The sequence below is a fragment of the Lepisma saccharinum genome, chromosome 1 (genome assembly GCF_977018435.1).
Source record: "Lepisma saccharinum chromosome 1, izLepSacc3.1, whole genome shotgun sequence".
Classification (NCBI taxonomy): domain Eukaryota; kingdom Metazoa; phylum Arthropoda; class Insecta; order Zygentoma; family Lepismatidae; genus Lepisma; species Lepisma saccharinum.
The window spans coordinates 75,810,322-75,829,734 of NC_139229.1; the positions used below are offsets into that span (position 1 = coordinate 75,810,322).

The 19,413-nt window shown below is 37.8% G+C and overlaps 1 protein-coding gene across 3 annotated transcripts in view; it reads left to right on the forward strand.

Moving 5' to 3' along the window:
- The window catches only part of LOC145996734 (serine/threonine-protein kinase Nek8-like), a 43,355-nt gene extending 27,246 nt beyond the window's left edge, over window positions 1-16,109 (forward strand). For 2 of the 3 annotated variants that reach the window (XM_083133262.1, XM_083133271.1), the window contains 8 exons: window positions 1,484-1,636; window positions 3,583-3,682; window positions 5,291-5,417; window positions 6,811-7,005; window positions 9,307-9,454; window positions 11,482-11,651; window positions 14,103-14,225; window positions 15,302-16,109. In XM_083133262.1, coding sequence (XP_082989388.1) covers window positions 1,484-1,636; window positions 3,583-3,682; window positions 5,291-5,417; window positions 6,811-7,005; window positions 9,307-9,454; window positions 11,482-11,651; window positions 14,103-14,225; window positions 15,302-15,444 — 1,159 coding nt within the window. In that variant the 3' untranslated portion in view covers window positions 15,445-16,109. The remainder of the gene's footprint in view (window positions 1-1,483; window positions 1,637-3,582; window positions 3,683-5,290; window positions 5,418-6,810; window positions 7,006-9,306; window positions 9,455-11,481; window positions 11,652-14,102; window positions 14,226-15,301) is intronic. The other variant, XM_083133267.1, reaches the window with a different exon arrangement.
- Window positions 16,110-19,413: the final 3,304 nt, after the last annotated feature.

Below are 19,413 nucleotides of genomic sequence, written 5' to 3' on the forward strand. Positions count from 1 at the left end.
GAGCATTGTGGCCCTGACTGAAAGCGATAATGTAATAATAACCCATGGTGCAACAGCCCGTGGGGGCCAGGGCCTACCTGCCTACAGCCAGCCTCACTTCCATCTGCTGAGGTGGGAGATTATCCAAACAGTTATGGGGTGACGTGTGGATATTTGAAGGTTTGCGTGATCAGGTTACGCTACTCATTCGTAGCTCCCCAATTTCCTCACAATGGTGGGTGGCCACCAGTCCCATACACTGGCCAAAATCTCAGGAGAAAAGTTGTTATGTTTCATCCCAGGAGACCCAAACCTGCATGCATTCTGTAGCTGGGGCCCAAAGCACGATGCCTTAACCATACAGCCACTGTGCGGGACGCAAATAGATAATAAAAACAAATTTCTTGTGTAAAATTGACATCAAAGAAAGCTACAAAAAGATTCATCGGATTCATTGTCACTGGACGTTTTAACCAATTTACAAAATTAAAATACAATTAGAGACTGTCGCCGGACCCTGTGGCCGAGTGGTTAGCACATCATGCTGCAACGCCAAGGGTCCCGGGTTCGAATTCTGCTTGGGCTTGGTTGTGAATGTGCATTCATCAATTTCATCATTTCATCACTCATCCCCATCTTCGCAAATTAGCCACGAGGCACAAAACGTGAAGTAAAATAAACTAAATCAATGAATCAATCAATTAGAGACTGTCCATATAAATTAAAAAATTAAAGGTCTGAATATTTTATTGTTTACAGTTTTGAACTTAATTTGAGCAAATATTATGATGATAATTCATTAAATCATTCATGCACAGGAAGATCTGAGAGTAATATTTGTAACACATTTCTGTTACACAACTGCATTAGGGATCACACATAGCAATTTTTTCAGTTGAATTAGAAAACCCTATTATTAATACATTACTGAATTTCACACAAACATAATGGAAAATGTTAATTATTTTTCCATATTTCAACACAGTTTTTATTCTCTCATATTTAAACACTTTTCATTTGAATGAAATACAGATATTGGAAAAAAATGTATTGATGGCATATCAAATGACTATATTAAATTCAATTTGAGGATTACAAGCTAATATTCATATCATCAAGGAAATTTATAATGGCATTGGGAAAAAAATATTACTCAACATGTAAACGAAAAGTTACAAAAAACACATACTTTTATGAATGGAAGTGACAAATAAAAGAAAGCACGTTGTAAAGTCCAGCCAGTATGCACTTGGCAATAAATGACATCACTATGTTGCTTAGAACAGAAAATTTATTAAGCTGATTTTTTTTCCCTGTGACCTTTCAGTTTATAGATAAACTAATTTGAATGAACATAAAATCAGTTTCAGTAATAAAATAATTAAAATGAAGTTGCATAATATTAATGTATAATGAGGAGTTAGATAGTAGTTGTGCAAAATGCAATGCCAATAGTCTGGGACAATTTGACTATTAATTGCATGCTTTTGTAACTTAATTTCAGAGGGCGCTGCCTGTTTCCTCATTTTAGCAAGGAACCCAAAGACACCTTGCAAGAATCAAGTGGTGGATCGACGTATTTTGCCAGCAGTGGTGGAGATATTAATGCTCAGTGCCTGGTCTACGCATGGGAATATGAGATTTCAGATCCTATTCGGTATTTTAATACAGTAGTGTTCATGAATTTAATACATTGTATTTCTCTTTTCTAAAAAGTTTTAAGTCCTCTACATGCCCAGGGAGGCTGACTGGAACTGAACCTAGTTAAAAGTGAGACCCAACATGGGGCCCCATAATTACTTGACGACAGGATTACCACTATGCCATTGGGAAGATCCAAAACTCATCTTTTGTTATATATAAATAGTTGTGTTTTTTGGGTCTATCAGAGTATTCAGGAACGATCTTGCATACGTAAGACTTATTTTTTAGAGATGTGTTCTTTTGCATCACCCAAATGTCAGAATATTTTTCTAGATCCTATTTATGAATGTTCATATCACTCTACCATGGAGATTGGCCCCACTGGAATCATATCTAAAAAAAATGAGACATAACAAGGAATACAGTTATTTTAATTTCCATAAAATAGTTGTAAACACAAACTGCAACAATCCTGCGAGATTGTTTCAAGTATATACATTTGTTATTTTCTCTTTTCTTGTGAATCATAACGTGTATTCTTATCTAATCTCTTATCGCTTCTGCATATAATTTCACTGCAAAGCATGGTAGACAACGAAGTTCTACCGTATCTCACTAGGGAGCATTACTGTTGTAATAGTTCAGTGTTATCCCGTATAGATGGTACTCAGTGATAATCAGCACACTCGTAGTTCACGAGAATCCACTAGAGGCACTGGTGCTGTGCATATAAGCAGCTCCCGCAAATAGCCTAGCATTAGCACATAGATTCTCAGGGAAAGCCTTCTGCAGTGCGGCCTACTTGTAGATTATACATACTCCTCGTAGAGCCTGTAGGTAGATTATACACATTGTGTCGGGCTCAACCTCCTGCAGTGTGGCCTACCTGTAGAATGGAAATGCACTTGTGTGGCTTACAGACAGAACGAATACACATTGCATCAGGTTACGGTTAGATTCACAAATTGTTTTACTGTTGGGAGACGGCCTACTAGTAGAACAGAAGCGAAGGGTATCGGTATTCTTCGGCCTACTAGTAGATTTATACATCTCACAACAGTCGTAGTAGAAGTGGCTTCATCTTTTGGCCTACTCTGGTAGAATGGAGATGAGAGATAACAATATCCCTCGGCCTACCAGGTAGATTATACAAAAGATGGCGGTCACCTTTTGTTAGTTTAACGTTACAGGTGATTAAGCAATTAATTAGTTACTGCAGTTAGCTGATGTTAATTATTTTAATTAAGAGAGTAAAGTTAAATAAGCTTTAAAGACTACAAGCTTACATTAAGTTCATATTGTTCTTTAGTATTATTCTTTTGTTCCGTGAGTCACAAACTAATGCCCTAATTGTCCCCATAAGCCAAGACTGTTGTTTTCTTAAGACAAATGATGATGCAACATTTATTTGATGGCCTAAGAAAATAAGGTCCCATATTTCCCCACCACTGGTACCTCATAAGAGGAAAAATTGGATGGTGACTCTTCCCTTTCCAAAACTCAAGCAGAGGAGCTTCGTACCCGGATCTTCGGGGACAATGAAGTGCAATGAAATTGTATCAGAAGAAATGGCGAATTCGTTCTGTGTGTAATAAACTTGTTAAGTCGACAACAATTTTCATTGTGCATACCCGAACCCTGAGTGTACAAGATTGCCATATCTCCGGTGTGTATAAAGCTAGCATAATGGGTAGATCTGACTACCTATCCCAGCTGCGGGAGGAGTTGTGAGTAAGTTAAACTATTTGGCATCCAGCGTGAGTTACTCAACCCAGTTACTCGCTCAGTGAAGATAGACAGTGCAGTGATGTTAGTGCCACGTTCGTAGCATCCCCACTATTTTCCCCCAGACTTGGAGACATTTCAAAACACAACACTTTCAAGCTTCTTTTCTTTTGTTTGTTTTTTATGTTGCAGGATGACTTCTTTTTAATTCAAATTATCTGCTTTTGTACATAGTTTGACTTCACCAGCTCTTGAAAGTGAGATAGTGCAGGTGGCAGTTGGAAAAAGTCAACGAATTGCAGTCACTAAGAGAGGAAGAGTTATTTCGTGGGAGGTTTGCAGTAGTTTTTTTATTATTTTTCTTTTTGTCTCTTGAGTATTCTTTTTATTTTTATTTATTGAAAAAAAAAAATCAGATATAGCATAAATTGGCCCTTTGTGCTAAAATTGTTGACAATGAAAAGAACAAAAATAAAAATTACAAAGTAACACATGCACAAAAATAAAGACTAACAACAATAAGCCAAAAATGGCACTGTTTGATGATATGTTAATGCCATGTTTTGACTTTCTCCACTAGTGAATGAAACTACTCAAGTATTTTGTGAAACTGAGTACCAATGATACAGAAGCACCTGGGTTTGAGTCCTAACTACAGGGTGGCGCACGAACAGTTGACACATTTAATCTTTGAACAGAACCTTCATTGTAGAAGGAAGATGAATAACACCTTATACACAGGTAACTTGGACCTTGCAAAATACTCTGGACTACATCAGATGTTAAATGTGTCCTCCAAGGTGGCATACAACCTCTTCCAGGTGAGCAGACATGTTCCTGACAACTTTCCTGCACAGATCTTCATGAATTTGAACACAACTGCACAATTCGGACACTCATGTCTGTAAGAGTTTGAGGACGTAAATGGAACAGTCTCTCTTTCACAGAAAAGAATTGCAAGGATTTAAATCTGGGCTTAAGGGTGGCCAAAGGAATCCATCATGATGGCGCTTTGGGATAAGGCTATGTTGGAGAATAAATTTGTGCCTCATCTTCTTGCCACGAATCTGCCAATGAACACCCAGTGGTTTATGCAAGACGGGGCCACACCTCATACCGCGAACAGTGTACTGGATTATCTGCAGAGAATATTCAGTGGTCGCGTATGTCCCACAGGTACCTACAGCGCCATCATGGTGGATTCATTTGACACCCTTAAGCCCAGATTTAAATCCTTGCAATTCTTTTCTGTGGGGCTATTTGAAAGAGAGACTGTTCCCTTTACGGCCTCAAACTCTTACGGACATGAGTGTCCGGATTGTGCAGTTGTGTGGTCAAATTCATGGAGATCTGTGCAGGAAAGTTGTCAGGAACATGTCTGCTCACCTGGAAGAGGTTGCACGCCGCCATGGAGGACACATTGAACATGTGATGTAGTGCAGAGTATTTTGCAAGGACCAAGTTACCTGTGTATTAGGTGTTCTTCATCTCCCTTCTACAATAAAGGTGCTGTTCAAAGATTAATTATGTCAACGGTTCGTGCACTACCCTGTATGAAAAGAGCATCTGTAATATGCTAAGTTTACTTTCTTATGCTAATATACAGATATGTAGTTGTTCACTTAGTTGTAAGTGCATTACATGTAGATTTGTCAGGCATTGAAATAAGATAGATAAAGTGGCATATACTTAAACTGTTCATCCCTGTAAAGTGGGCCACTTTATGTCAGTGTACAAGCTTGATTTCACTGCCAGAAAGACTGCGTATTGATTGCGGTTCTAATTTCTACAGGGAACGACGACTAAATTGTTTAAAATAGATTAGTTGTAAGTGCATGCAGTAAATGTTTGCATCCTTTGTCATAGCCAAAGCTGGTAAACTCACATAATATTAATAATGACAATTGTATATAATATTCTATGAACTTTGTTTCAATTTCAGGAAAGGAGAACGAAAGTAGATGGAAATGAGAAAACTGAAATTCGTTTTGTACCCCATTGCATAGATGAAGGAAGTTTTACAGTGAAGCAAGTTGGTTGTGGTGATGGTTACATTGCTTGTTTGACTGGTAAGCATTGTAACACTTTACTTTGATTTCCAACACAACCAAATGGTGTATCTGCATGCATTGCAGTTGAGAGTATCCGAAAACTCGGTTAAGATTATTGTCAGTAAGGTCTAACAGTATGCAAAATTCACTGATCTATTTCATAGTTACTTGCAGATCAACAAAACTACCATATATTGAAAACAAATTACTGTTTAAAACTCTTTTCCTTTCATACTGTAGATGACAAAATTGAAAAACTTTAAAAAAGGCTTTAAGACATGTTTTCCAGTGTCAGCGTACGTTTATTTTTCCTATTTTACGTCATTTCCTGCTACTTTTGGTTAACTGTGGCAATGAGAATGGCTGATGATTAAATGTAATTGAAAAGTAGTGCTCATCTAGTGAGACAGCTATTAACTTCCTAAACATTTACAATGGAATTGCAAGGATTCTGTGGGGGGGGGGGGGGGGACTTTATAGGACACGGCGAGACATACATCTCAAAACAACTTACGTAAAATTTTCCACATATATTTACCACTGGGGATCTTGCAATGACTTTTAGTTTAATAATGATTGCTTGAGCATAGTTTCTAAGAACCTTCATAAATGTTGTTACTTTGAATAAGAGTTTTATCATTCCAAGAGTGTTGCAAGCTGAGTTCACACTAAATATATTCCATTTTGTATTGAATTGGTACATTTTTAACGATTGATTATGCTATATATGCTTATGTAAGGATGCAGTCAATAAATTTAAAAACCTTTGTAATGACCTGGACATTACATTGTAATTCTTTCTTATTTAGTTAAAATATTGTGTTTGTGTGTTTTCATTGATTGATTGATTGATTGATTTAGTTTATTTTACTTCGCGTTTTGTGCCTCTTGGCTAATTTGCGAAGATGGGGATGAGTGATGAAATGATGAAATTGATGAATGGACATTCACAAACAACCAAGCCCGACCGGGATTCGAACCCGGGACCCTTGGCGTCGCAGCGCGATGTGCTAACCACTCGGCCACAGGGTCGGGCTTTGTGTGTTTTCAATTTGGCAAATATTTATGATGTCATAGACAACTAATGTCAGATAGAAAATAAACTAACCTTGATGCGCCAGGACCTGGCAACATTTAACAAATGGAGAGATTTATCAACGAACAAAAATCACGATAGCAACAGGAAAAGAGTGGCAGAAAATGTCGAAAATAAGTGTAGTATGTAGTTTAAAGTTTACTTAATTGTGCTGTTAAGTGTGTGTTTCCAAGAATAAACCTGTAGAAGGTGAAGCAGTAAGTTTTGTTTTCCACGCCTTATAATTGATGAGAGTCTTGTGACAACAACATGTGGAACAAAGGGTAAATTCCTGAACTTACTAAAAGGTACGTAACATCTTTTTTGTTTCCACAGACAGGGGAATTCTCCTCACCTATGGAAGCGGGGATAGTGGGTGCTTGGGACATGGAAACTATCAAGATGTGAAACGAGCCAAGATTGTGGAATTTCTCCTTGGAGTGGATGTTGTTCAAATTTCATGTGGAGGTTCACACGTACTGGCTGTGACTAGTGACGGGGAAGTTTTCGGCTGGGGCAATGGAAGCAATGGTAACATTTTCTTCTTTTTTTAATGTCACTGTTAACAAAAAAATGTAGTCATGAAAATCAAGGTTAATTTCTTTAGGACAATTAAGTTATAGCAGTTATTGAGAAAATTTTGCAAACCGTGTGGCTTGCATTGTTATCTTCTTTCACCTTACCCATTCTCTCCTTTGTTATAAATCATGTTTTAATCTGTTTGTCTTAATGAATTTTCTAATTTAAGATGTCTGGTGGACACACCTCGCATGGTGCTCCATCCAATTAGCTTGTCTGGACTTTCGACAAACTTCGAGCCAGAAAACAGGCACAAAATATGAACTGCAATTTTCGTTTACTGCTTTTCACTTGACGAACAGCAGTATGTTTCAGTGGCATATTACCACATTAACTGCCAGTAAACCAACTTTTTTTCATATTCTACAATTAATGTTTTTGTTAATTTGAATTTTGGATAATTCAAACTTTTTTTGTGTCCACTTGGAGTTCGAATTGAAAGTAAATTAATGTAGAAATTGCTGGAAAATTTTAAGTTGTCAGACTTACGTTTCTGTTTTACTTACATGCGTGCATTGGTGTTTTATTTCTATCATATCTAATTAATCTAGATGGGGTGCAGGGGTAGAAAAATACAGGGTACCCAGTTGTCATGGTGCCTGAATTTTTTAATTTAGTTGTAATTTTTTTTGTAAAATTTCAAGTTCGCTTGCGGAAATTTTCAATTTTTTCTTAAGTAACGAGTACAGTATGTTTTTTTTAATGTTTATGTGTTTCCTGTATCACGTGTATCATTAAATAAGAATAATAAACATGCCATTAGAAAATGTTCACTGTTGCTAGCTGAATTTTAAAATATGCAGTGATATGGTAGAGTTGGGTCACATATTAGAATGAATTGCATAGTTATTTATGCTGTTACCACTAGAGCGCCTCTCTGTAGCAAGAAGTAATTACTTTTAATCCAATCTTGTATTAATTAATGAATTAATGTTTTAAGATAACATTTTGTAGCTTATCTTAGTTCAGTTTATGGCTTTCGTAGTCTGTATTTGGAAAAAATAATAATTAAAAACTAAAAAAGTGTCTGGCACCTTAATTTTTGTTTAGTTTTGTCTACCCCCTGATGGGGTGAATAATAAATATATGCAATAAATAAGAATTGTAGTATCCCATGTCATATGTTGAGAATACATCATTGGTGTATTTCAAGATAACCTCAACATAAGAAATACACAGTGCCGCAATTTGAAATCGAGACTGGTGCTGTAAAAAATAAACAAGTCTTCACAGAAAGTTACTTACCTTGGATCATTCAAAGTAGGACCCTTCTGCATCCACACATCGTAGCACAATGCCTACTAGTGCATGGAAGAATTGCTGGAATTTGTTTTGTGTAACGCTGTTTAAAATCCATGTCGTAACTGCCTTGATTGTTGGTACATCATAAAAGTACAGTGCAGATTTTGGTTTAGGAAATAATAAAAAAAAAATAATCACACAGAGCCAGGCAGGGTAGGCAGGGTGTGACAACACAGAGTCGATTTAGGGTCAAAAAGTTCTTCGCAATCACAGTGTTGTGACTTGGGTCACTGTCATGAAGCAGACTCCAGCTTCCATCATCCCGATACTCGGGCCTCACACGTGTTATTCCTTGCATAAAACGTTTCAGTACCTCAAGATAAAATGCAGCAATAACAGTCTGTCTGAAATTTCAGTCTTCAGTAATGATTGTCCTCACTTTCTCAACCAATTTTGGTGTTCTCACCGTCCCTGCTACAGCTGGATGCTCGTCGTGTTCCATTGGCTCCCATCCTTCACTGAAATGCCTGAGCCATTCAAATACACGCATACAGGATAAACAATTGTCCCTATAGACTTGCTACAACATGTGAAACGTTTCCGTACAGTTTTACCCAAGAGCGCACAAAACTTGATGTTTGCTCATTGTTCCATGTTGAAATCACGACGCACTTTCACTACACGTGCCCACATTCAACAATGCCACAAGTGGCAATGTCGCTCAAGGTCAACGAGTTCTGTGTCAATTGTTCGTGAGATACCAGTTACTTGTTCACACCACAGAATGCTTGCAGTGGCACCACCTACCGAGAAAAAAAATCAGTTTCGATTTCAAATTGCCACACTGTGTATGCAGATCTGGGTACAGAAGTTTAATCCTTATGATTAAATCTCCATTTAAGATTCTCCGATTTTGACAGTTGACATAAACCTTAGCAGTGCTGAAGGGATTGTAACAACACAACATTCAAAAGCTTGTTCAAAGATTATTATTTTTATATTTTGTTACAGGGCAACTTGGTTTCAACAATAGAGAATCTTACAACATTCCACAGATGGTTCCTTTATTAGAAGTATCAGTGAGGCAGACATTCTGCGGAGTGGACTGCTCTATGCTCCTGACGAGTGAAAAGAAACTTTTGTGCACAGGAAATAACAAGTATTGTTTATATATTGGTTCCGAATATATATATAAAATTATACTGAACCTTTTGCAGGTTGTTCCACATTAAACAGGGATTTTTTTTAAAAAATGTAAAAATGATAAACTGTTCTAGTATACAGGGTGAGCCAAAACTCTGGGACATATTCCACGTCAAAAATCCCCCAGGGTAAGTAACCACTGATGTATTTGGGAGGCAGAATTCTTTTATGGAATGCAAGGGATGTTTCCACACCTTTGACCCACACTGTATATATTTTTTTCTAGAGTAGCATTAGGCAGTCATAAAAAATAAAAGTTGTTTCATCCTTGTAGGGGAAAATGTATGTTACCATCTGGTTACCAGAATTTATTGACGAAATGAATACATCACAGGCGCGGTTGGCCCTATAGCGCACAGGATCAGTGAACCCCCAGTAATATACGATAATCACTTTGAGAATGAACAATAAACAATGTCTTTACATTTCCACATTATTTCGCTAAAAATTCTACACAATAAGTCATGTATTTGTGCCCGTAATGCGGCGAACTCTTTTGCTGAGAAGAAGAAACCGCGAATCGGCCGCCCTGATACAGACCCTCAGTTGAACCCCCACAGGACAGCTCTTGCCATTGTGAAAGCTTCGCGCGGGAGCAGAAGCTCGAGGAGGGTATAGGACAAAATACATGGAAGATGAGATTGCAGAACCTATGTCGACACCCAACGGTCATGCGCAGTTCGTTCTCTCGCAGAAGGCGCGGGACAAGGCTCCGATCTCGCTTGCTTCCTTCCTTCCAGTGTTGCTGTGTGCGGTTCAAGTTCGAAGCGCACACATTACATATTCAATATTCTCTTTGTATCATTTTTGCACCGAACTTCTTGGAATAAATGCAAGATTGTGGCAGAGATGGATGAGTGGAAACAAATAAAATCTGGAATTAGATGCGATGAATTAAAATAAAGGAGATACATTTCCAAAATAGCTCGTGCATGCATTCAGAGGTCTTTCCTTAAAGGTGGAAACACTTCGGGTTCGCGAAAGAGAAAGAATGGCGCGAAGACGTGACTCGTTGTCGCTCGGTGTCAATCGTCTCAAGTTTGTTAGTTTTTGAAGTGCTTGGATACTTGTTGGAAAGTATTAAGTGATGCTGCGAGTGAAGCGAGGGATGGACTTTACCTAGGTTATGTCATTTGATGCATTGTAGGCGTTGCTGTCCGCGCAGGTAAGAAATGACCGATAGAAATGCACATAATTAACTTAAACAAACTTCCTTGTCCACTGAAAAAAAGCGTGTGCTGATCGACCAGCTCCAAATTTGAACAAAGCTGTCGCGTATAAATGAAAAGGGTCTCAGGTTTGATTTCTATAATGCACAGGCCATTAGTTGCCATTTCCCTTTAATAAATGTAGGACCAGTTCTGATTAGTCGGCATGGACGCCCGGAAGGGGCAAAGGGGGCCGCCCCCCATGGAAATCGAAAGTAAACCAAAAATTATATATTACACGCATATAATTTAATTTCAGTCACAGTAATTTTTGGTAATTATTATAAAAGCGTTGCAGCAACTTCAGACTAAAAGAGTGTTTTTTGCTCCTCCTGGGGAAAAAAATATATTATCTGCCCCTACTTGAGGACGTCCATGACATTCCAAGAAAACTCAACTTTTTTCATAAAGGCACAATTTATTGTAGTTTCAGCCCTAAATTTATTCGCACACCCCTAATACAAAACCTTATACTCCCAGGTAAAAAAAAAATTCTGGACAAATCTTTTAAGCTCTCCCCCCATCCTTTTGTTAGGCGAAGGAAGTCTATTTTGCGGAAACTGAATATATGTCACATGACTTCAGTGAACCCCCGGGTAAATAATGCACGAGCCGCGCCTGATACATCATTCAGGTTTGGATTAGAAGTTTGACATGTTATATTTGGATCAAGCTCACTATTGGTTGTTGCTATTGTCAAGTTTTATATTGTTGCTGTATTTTTAAAATTGTTATCAATATGTGCACAACAAATACTTGCTGTTCACTTTTACAGGTTCAACAAATTGTGCTTGGATCAAATCAAACAAAATGACAATGATGCAATTAGAATTGAAGAAGTTTTGGAGTGGAGAGATATTGCTTCGTTTCCTCTTCTGGAGAAGAATATTGAGAATGTGGCAGTTGCAACTTCTCATGCTGTTTATTTGACAGGTAATAACGAAGGTAAATGGAATTTGTGGCAAAGTAAACAAGTTATATGAAGTACAGTCCAGCTGCCTTAGCCGAAACCATGGACAGAAGTGTGCATGCGTCAACTGAACTTGTTCAGTGTCAAAATAGGGGTGACTGCAGAAATCACACATCTCTAATTACAGACTGAAAACTATGAGCTTTTGTTAGAAGCCGTGCATAGTCTTGGGACTAGAAATATGGTGGAGATGCACATTAGAGCTTGTTAAATTTTCATTTTTGTGAATAAATTATTTGTACTCACTTGTGGCGTGTAATATGTAGTTATATATACTTTTTAGTAAACTTATAAATTACAATCTTGTGTGGTGCAATGACTCACAATCTTCAAAATAGTTGTTACATGTAGAAATATAAAGGTATGAATGCCACCATGATAGTGTCCCTCTATACGAAATTTTTGGCTTAAAGTTGACCTATGTTAAAAGGCTCACGTTTCCGGTCTGGTACCTGGAGGTCTGCACCGGAAATAACATTTTGGGAAGGTAAGGGTTCCGTGAAAATAGTTTGCTGTGGAAACATCAATGAAGTAAGTAGAGATGTGTTTCAAATTATGGAAGGGTTCAGAATGAAAATAAAAGCAAGCAAATCTATATAAACGAAATATCACAGTGTAATTTGGCTGGTGCTTCTACCAGCTCCCCCTCTGGCATTTGGAGTAGACTTTTCCAGGTAGTTCCCTGGCTGGACTGTAGCTTATGATGCACAGAATATATTATAATTTACTGAAATGCAAAAATTGTGGCCCAACTTGTCAGCAGTGGTGTATTCTGAAAGTTCTACCTGGTTTATTGCAACAATTCTTATTTATTATATGTTAATTAGATATAATAGAAATAAAACAAACATCAATGCAGGCATGCAAGTAAATAAAAAACCAAAGTCCCACAACTTCAAATTTTCTGGCAATTTCTATATATAGTATGGTTGGCCCCTCTGGCAGAGTGGTTAGCAGTGTGTGCTTCAATGCCAGGGCTCCCGGGTTCGAATCCTGGCCTGGGCATGGGTGTGGGTTCCTTCATCAATTTCATCGTATCATCACTCATCCTCATCTTCGCAATTAGCCAAAAGTGGCAAAAAAACAAATTAAAATACACCAAGTCAATCTACATATACTATGAAAAAATTTGAAAATACAAAGTGTTTCAAAAGTCACACTACCCTAATTTCCAGCGATAATAACTTGAAAACCATGAGATCTAGACAGGGGTTTTGGCATCTTCAAGCTTCATCCAGTAGTAGACCATAAATTGAAGTTTTATGACTAGAGCCATATATCTGTGGTGAATAAAAGATCAGGACTTCGATATAAAAAAACTGAGCACATTTTGGGGTCAAAAGCAGTATTTAAAATTGCCATTTCGGTGTTAAAATGGTGAATAAAAACCTAAATTTGACTTATTACACAAAATTAATATTTCACAGTTATCATAATATAAAGTTTATTCCTGTGTAAAGGAGTCCATTTTTCCTTCTCAAATATTTACAGCAGAATTAATCAATAATTAAACTAATTAATACATAACTCTCAGGATAATTCAGACCTCGGAAGGTGTCATGTAGATAAATAAACTCTACATTTCATGTTTAAGAGTTTATTTCACATTTTCCAGTTCATTTCGTGACAAAATGTGGTAGCAAAAAGCACAGTACACCTTTCAAAAACATGAAAAAATAACACTACAATATGTCTTTAAGAAGAACATAGATGTTATTTCACATTTCACAAAATAAACATTTCCCTTCTAATAGGATATTTATGTAGTTATCAAGATTAAGTTTATTCCTGTGTAAAAGTGTCCTGCTGTTACTTCTCAAATATTTAGAGCAGAATTAATAAATTTTCTGTGGTTTGCATAACCCGCAGGATAATTCAGACTTCACAAATTGTCACATCAGTAATGACGCTCTAAATTTCGTGTTTAAGGCTTTATTTTTGCACAAAACATGTAGGAAAAATGCACCTCACACCTTTAAAAAACCTGAAATATGAACATTAGTGTGTTATTTCACATTTCGTGTTTCCATCAAAAATGAATTATGCATGCCTGTATTTACGACTGATGCCATGCTAATCTGTGGTTTGCAACCAATATTGATCATGTTTGATGCCTGGTGGGTTTGGGAATAGCTGTCACATGGGACAAGTGAAAAAAAATGCTATTTTAGGGCCATATAATCTTGGCTGGCAACACTAGGAGTCAAGAATTTCCAAATATATATATATGATATGATATATGGACAATATGTTGCTAAGTTACACGAACACATTTACATGAAAAATAAATTTAAAAAAAATGAAATATCTGCCTTGTAAGAACAAGAAAATTGGTAGTCAGAGAAAAAGTTATTAGTACAGTAAAGTACTGCTGGAATTATTTTATAACTTACAGCTGATCTCATTTCACTGTCCTTTATTTGCAGAAGAAGGAGAATTGTTTGTTGCAGGTTGTGAGGGAAGAGTGCCAGTGAAAATAGATATGCTGCCTCAAATGAATATTGAGGCTATTGGTGCTGGAGAACATTTCACTATAGCTGGAACGAAAGGTAAAATATATGGACCTACAATTTACTTCAATGCTTGAAGTGGAAATTGTTTGGTGCAGGAATGTTTGCTTGAGCCTTGGGTTTAGTTTGAGGGCATGGGTGATGCTTTGCATAACTTCAAGCACCAATTTACAGAAACAGCAAGTCTGAACTAGGACAATGTAAATACTTGACCACTTGAAAGATATTCTCAACCTTTCAGTCATTTTATCAAAATGGAATAAATATTTTGTCTTAAGAGCTGCAGTGGTCTAGTTGGTAGAGTGTCTGACTGCCATGTGGGAGACCTGGGTGGGTGATCTAAGGTCAGAATTTTGTGACCTTGTCTCCTGCATAAAGTGGCTCTGGGGCTTATCCAGCCTCAAAATCAATGGGTACCAGGGGAGGACGTGGCCGGAGCATGGTGCTGATCACATCACCTCCAAAGTGGCCGAGGTCGTGCATGTATTTATTCTTTACTTGTGGTACAAAGTGAGTCTCCTCAATAACATAACAGCAGATATGGTCATGTAATTTAGGATTCCCAAATTTTTTAAACTCCACTTCGAATAGCAAATTGAGACTGAACCTACAGTTTCAAGTGGAATTCAAACCACTGCCTCAACTAGGAATCAAACCTGGGACTCCAAAAAAATTCAATTTATAAAGGAGAATTCATGTAGTGTATTATTCTTTGCCTGTTAACTTTGATAGTTTATCTAGGTTCTTCTTAAGGTTCACATAACCACAGAGGAAAAATAACACTGTAATTTTATTTTTCATGCAACGTTCCATCCTGGTTTCCCAGAACTTTTTCAAGCCAAGATAACCACGCACACAACATAGAACTTTACTTGACTAGTCACTCTACACTTCTTCAGAAGTCATGTAAAGTTGTGTGTGTTGTTATCTTGGCTAGAGAAAGTTCTGGGAAACCAGGATGAAACATTGCATGAAAAATAAAATAAAAATCACCTAAAATTATCATATATTATTATCCATCTGTATCTTTGAGTATAGTGTTTCTGCAATATTTCTAAAGTGTGTGTGTGTTGGGATAGAAAGACGTAATACATCAAAATTATTTTAATTTGCAGATGGATTTGTCTATACCTGGGATGAATCAAGCAGCAGTCAAAGATGCGTGAAAAAAGTAAATCTTCCTGAAAGTGAGAATGGAAAACTTAAATATCTAGCTTGCTGTGAGAAGAATATTATTTTAGCTATTCAGCAGGCTTGACTGTCATTGGTGTAAAAACAATGCCCTTTAAATAAAATACAAAATAGTATGATACAGATTTGTAAGGATAAATTTTGATTTATATTGTATACATATTCTTCTCTTGACATTTATATTGTGTACATATTTTTCTCTTGTAATTTATATTGTGTACATATTTTTGTCTTATTTATCACAAGAATATCTGGCCTGTGGCAGGTGCAAATCATTATAATAACAATTTAAATATTATCAGACTCCCTTTATTTTTACTGTACGTTCTGAACAAATAAGATTATACAGTGCTGATTCTATACTCACTGTAGGTGAAGCCTGCTATGTGGGACATTATTTTCTTGCTCATTGAATTCACAAGATACTTGTAAATAGGGATTATTTATGGAAAACGAGTTGTCTTATTAATTTTCAGAAATGCTAATTTTTCACAAATATGAAAAATATTTTTCCAGTGTGCATACACCCTGACAAAGCAGTTCACCAGTAAAAATGTTTGTCTACTGTGTAGATCTTCTTTGTGTATTTCTTATACAGTACTTACTACTATGTAGTTAAAATGTAAATTTGTATTTAATGTCCATACCAAAGAACTAAGCTATGTTGATGTACATTGCTGAAAGTACTATTCATATAAAATTATTAAACTACAATAAAGTTAACTTTTGTATATTATATAAATAAAAGAGCCATATTATTTATATCTACTTACTTATTTATTTGGTATAAACCTGTCTTATGTTCTACCAAAAGATCGAGGTTTGAGTGCCCGTCTGTGTGTACCTTCCTGGGTGTCCCTTCGTCAATTTCATCTAATCATGCATTCTCATTAAAGGATCTTCTTACACCACATGTTGAATAAAGTTCTTACTGTTTGAAACCAGAATAAAAAGCAGACCACAAAAGAACTATTAAAATCAGGGCCAAGCCAATGTCGATGTATCGGTATCTGATAAAATCAGATATTTTTTCAGCATTTTGATTATTCATTGTCCACATACCACTTTTGCAAAGTCTAATTATTCTGGAAGTTAGGCAAAATTTGAAGTTGAATGAAGTTCTGTACCACTAATAAAATAATAATAATAAACATAACCTGTGGCTCAACAGCCCTTGAAGGGCCTAGGCAGATCTCCCGACTGCTAGTCTCCCTCCCACAATCGGATACAATTGTTTAAGTCAGGGGAGAGTGTACTAAATTAACGGATTCACTAATTGATCTGCTGTTTCACTACCTTAGTTGTCACGCAAACTGGCCTCCCACTTCGGTGTTCATCACTAATATTTCGTCTTCAGTCTTTAATTCTTTTCACCCATTCATATACTCTCCCTTGACTTAAACAATTGTCTCGGTACTGAACCTTCATTCTGCTGTAGATTTCAGAAGGTTTCACTCCCTCTAACCACAAAAAACGAATGACACTTCCTTGCTCTTCTACCGTGCAAGTCAACAGTGGAGCGGCCATGCTGTACGAGCTACTGCGGAGGCGCATACTGCTTGATTGTCACGACACCTTTATGGCAAGTTGCTAAGGAACCTTTTTGAGCGCCGAAACACAAATTTTCATTGTGCATAAATCTCCATGAAGTTTAGAATAAAATTCCTGTTATTTAACGACTTCCCCTTGTACATTTTTCAATTTGCTTACCTGATATTAAAAGTGATAAGTTTTAGGTGTTTTCATGTTATTTGTACTCTTATAAAATAGACTAATATGAAGACTTTTAACATCAACCACTCATAATATAGTTGTGGTTACAACATGAAGTCAACAAATTTAGCAAATTACACACACATTACATTACAAAAATGTAATTTCCATAGGAACCCATTGCCATCCCTTTATGAAATTTTCACGCACATAGTCAATTGATGTCTTCATATCATATATTTTTTCAAGAAAATAAAAAATGGTGTGTTTGAGATATTCAAAAAAATATTTTTTCAAGTTTCTTAAAAATTACAAAATTCAAATGCCACAGTCATGTTTCAAGTTCAAGATGGCGGAACGTAGTCGAACCATGTTTTTTCTCTCTGCAAAAGGTGCCATTATTCTACTGTTTTTTTGTTATATTTGTGTGCTTCAACGCCGTGTATGTGAAGAACAGTTTTCTAGTGTGTCAGTGTGTAGTTTTGATACTTCATTTGACGCATGGAACCTGGGAAATAGGAGCTTTTTATTTCCTGCAGCTGGATGTGTACCTGGACTCTTGGCAGCCATGTCGCGGTCACCGACCCAAGGGGACCAACCACGAGGTAAGCCAACCATCACCCTGCACTTTCACCTTCTTTGCCTCGCGCTCATGTGCGGCGACACCCACCTGAACCCCGGTCCCTCAAAACAAAATGCAACTGCTTTTCTCTGCTTATTATCAGAACATACAGAGCATAAAGAACAAGCTCTCTGATTGTGCTATAAACCTAAGTGAGTTAATACAATATGACTGTCTAGTTTTCACAGAGACCTGGCTGAATGATACTGTGAGTGATGCTGAACTTCCGTTCGCCAAGCACTTTAACATTTTTAGAAACGACCGTGTAAATCAACGTGGGGGTGGTGTCATGATTGTTGTAAAGACGAAATGGAACTGCAAACACCGTCGTGATCTGAGTCGGGCTTGCGAAGTTATTTGGGTGGAGGTAAATATTCATAAAGAAAAGAAACTTATTCTTGGTTCATATTATCGCCCGCACAAAAACTCCCCCCTCCATGTCCTCGAAGCTTGCAGTGATTCAGTGTTGGCAGCTATGAAATACAACCTTAGTGACAATGAAGTTCGACCAGTCACAAATATAGGAGTGCGTTGTGAAAGAAGGAGAACACATGCATATGCTGAACATATTTTATTCAGCAGGCTACATGGAACAAAGGAAAACATAAATTTCCGCTACAACGCAGCAATGTATGGTGTCCACACAAAATAAAACATTTTCGTCCATCTACACGTGACATTGAAGTTCGACCACTGTTAGAGGGGATCCTGTTTACCATGGTGTGACGCCGCCCCGTCGGCGAATAACTGTGTCAATGCGTCGGGGCATGCTGCGGACGAGTCGTTCAAGGTATTCCACATTGATGCGGGCAGGCGATAAGAGCAGCCACTGTCATGTGTCCCCTCTGTTGCACACGTCACTTAAGAACACGCCACACATTCTCAATGGGCGAGAGGTCGGGACTCGATGGTGGCCATGGCAGAGTTCGCACGTGATGGCGAGTCAACCATTCTCTTGTCAGCTGCGCTGTATGAGGCCTGGCATTGTTGTGTTGAAAGATGAGACGCCGCCTATGGAACAGGTGCCTTCGCACTGTGGGAAGATGCCGCTCCAGTATGCGTGTATAGGCATGTGCATTCACGATGCCCTCACAGATGTGTAGTGGGCCAACCCCAGATGCCGTCATGCATCCCCATACCATCACTGACTCAGGTTTCTGTACCCGACGTGCATAACATTTTGCTTCATTCTGTTCCTCCTTCCCACAAATGACTGTTTTCCGTATTTTCCCGTACACAACATTGAAAATGGATTCGTCCGTCCACAAAACCCTGTTCCACTGCCGAAATGTCCATCCCCGGTACATTCGTGCCCACCGTAGTCGATTGCCTTTGTTCAACATGGATAGGAAGGGTTTACGTTTCGCCTTGTACACTCGGTAACCGCATCGCTGTAGGTAACGGCGAATGGTTCTGGTTGACACTTCAATGTGAAAGCATTCTCGAGTCCACAGTCGTAATTCAGCCACAGAAACATGATTGTTGGTCTGGATATAGCACCTAAATATCCGTAGGTCACGCACGCTCAGCAGGCGTTTTCGACCGGGGGCCTTACCTGGCTCTGTAGTACCCGTATTTTGGTGGTGTTTGATGATACAGTGGACGGTTGACTTGGGTAAGTTCAGTTGGCGCCCTATTTCCCGTTCACTGAGTCCATCCCGTTGCAACTCCGCCACTCTTCTCCTCATGGTGTTGTCAATA